This window comes from Cyprinodon variegatus, unplaced genomic scaffold (genome assembly GCF_000732505.1).
Source record: "Cyprinodon variegatus isolate N-32 unplaced genomic scaffold, C_variegatus-1.0 Scaffold183, whole genome shotgun sequence".
Lineage (NCBI taxonomy): Eukaryota > Metazoa > Chordata > Actinopteri > Cyprinodontiformes > Cyprinodontidae > Cyprinodon > Cyprinodon variegatus.
This window is the reverse complement of record NW_015150636.1, coordinates 791,709-792,972: the sequence shown is the minus strand read 5'-3', so window position 1 is coordinate 792,972 and position 1,264 is coordinate 791,709. Positions and strand designations below refer to the sequence as shown.

At 40.7% G+C, this 1,264-nt stretch overlaps 1 protein-coding gene across 1 annotated transcript in view; it reads right to left on the bottom strand.

Moving 5' to 3' along the window:
* Window positions 1-1,264, bottom strand: part of galk2 (galactokinase 2) — a gene marked incomplete at its 5' end in the record, with an annotated part of 13,208 nt that overhangs the window by 5,141 nt on the left and 6,803 nt on the right. The window contains one exon of the mRNA XM_015378982.1: window positions 903-1,105. Coding sequence (XP_015234468.1) covers window positions 903-1,105 — 203 coding nt within the window. The remainder of the gene's footprint in view (window positions 1-902; window positions 1,106-1,264) is intronic.

The window sequence follows — 1,264 nt, the reverse complement described above, 5'->3', positions numbered from 1 at the left end:
TACGTTAACACCCGCCAGCAGAAACACCCACCTACCCAACTGACAGACGGAATCTCACTATACATCAGCCATTCTCATCCTCCCCTCTCTCATGACAAGGCGCGCACGAGTCCTACCATGAAAAAAGGTTCATTGTGCGACCTGAGTAACGCGCAGTAACGGGGTGTCAGCAATGGTAACTGCATTATAGTTACAGTCAAAGTAATTAGTTAGATTACTAGTTACTAAAACAAGGTAACGGCGTTAGTCCCATCACTGGTTTCTAGCCAATGAAATTAGCTCATTTGGTCATGTGACACAACAGTTGGGCGTAGATTTCTTCCCGGCTGAAAGTAGCTGATGAGTTTTTCTTGTTACATAGATATGATTACAAAATGTCAGCTAGCTGCTAACAGACAGCCATTAGAGTTTTTCATCTAATCAGACCGGCTGAAATAACTGAGCCGATAACAGCTAGTGCGACACCCCCCCGTCTGCCAAGGCTCTTTTTTTTTTTTTCTGACAAAATGAGCTATGCCGCCCTTGCTTTAAAGTAATTAATTTATTAAAAATGTAATATAATTGACATTAAATGGATACATAAATATAGAGTAAAGTAATTGCATCTATCTTTGTGGGTCTCAGACAGAAATGTTTGGGAACTTCTGTTCTAAAACACACTAGGAAAATTTTTTGACAATGCACCAGTTGTCCGGATATTTTTACACCCCCTCAGCTGCACAATTTTAATGAAAGTAGAAATTATAGAATAGATTTGTGTAACTTAAACATCTTTTTCAGCAAAAGCAAAAACATAAAAAAATTTGAATCTCTCTTAATGAGGCTTTGCATCAAGTAGCATAAACTTTTTAAACCCGACATCACAACAAACAGGATCTCCTTTTTGGTCCCGTTGTACTCACAGACAGACATCCACTAGCTGATCTAGTTCTGCACAGCTGCATTCATACAGGTCCCTGCAGCTCGCGTGGCTCTGGTTCATCAGGTCCCCCAGCAGCTGGAGAGACTCGGCAGATCCGGCGTCGCACACGCTCTGAAACTTCAGCACGCGCGCAGCTTCGCCGTACACATGCTTAGCTCGCTGGTAAAGCTTGAAATGCGTTACTGAAAGAGACGAGGAAGAGTGAGAAAAAATACATAAAACACATTTTAAAAGAGGTTTCAAACCGTCTAGTAAAGTCCAAACTTTTCTGATGTTGATGCATATTTTGCAACATGCTTTATTATTAGTGGTGAGCATAGATACATTTTTTCTTAATCTAGA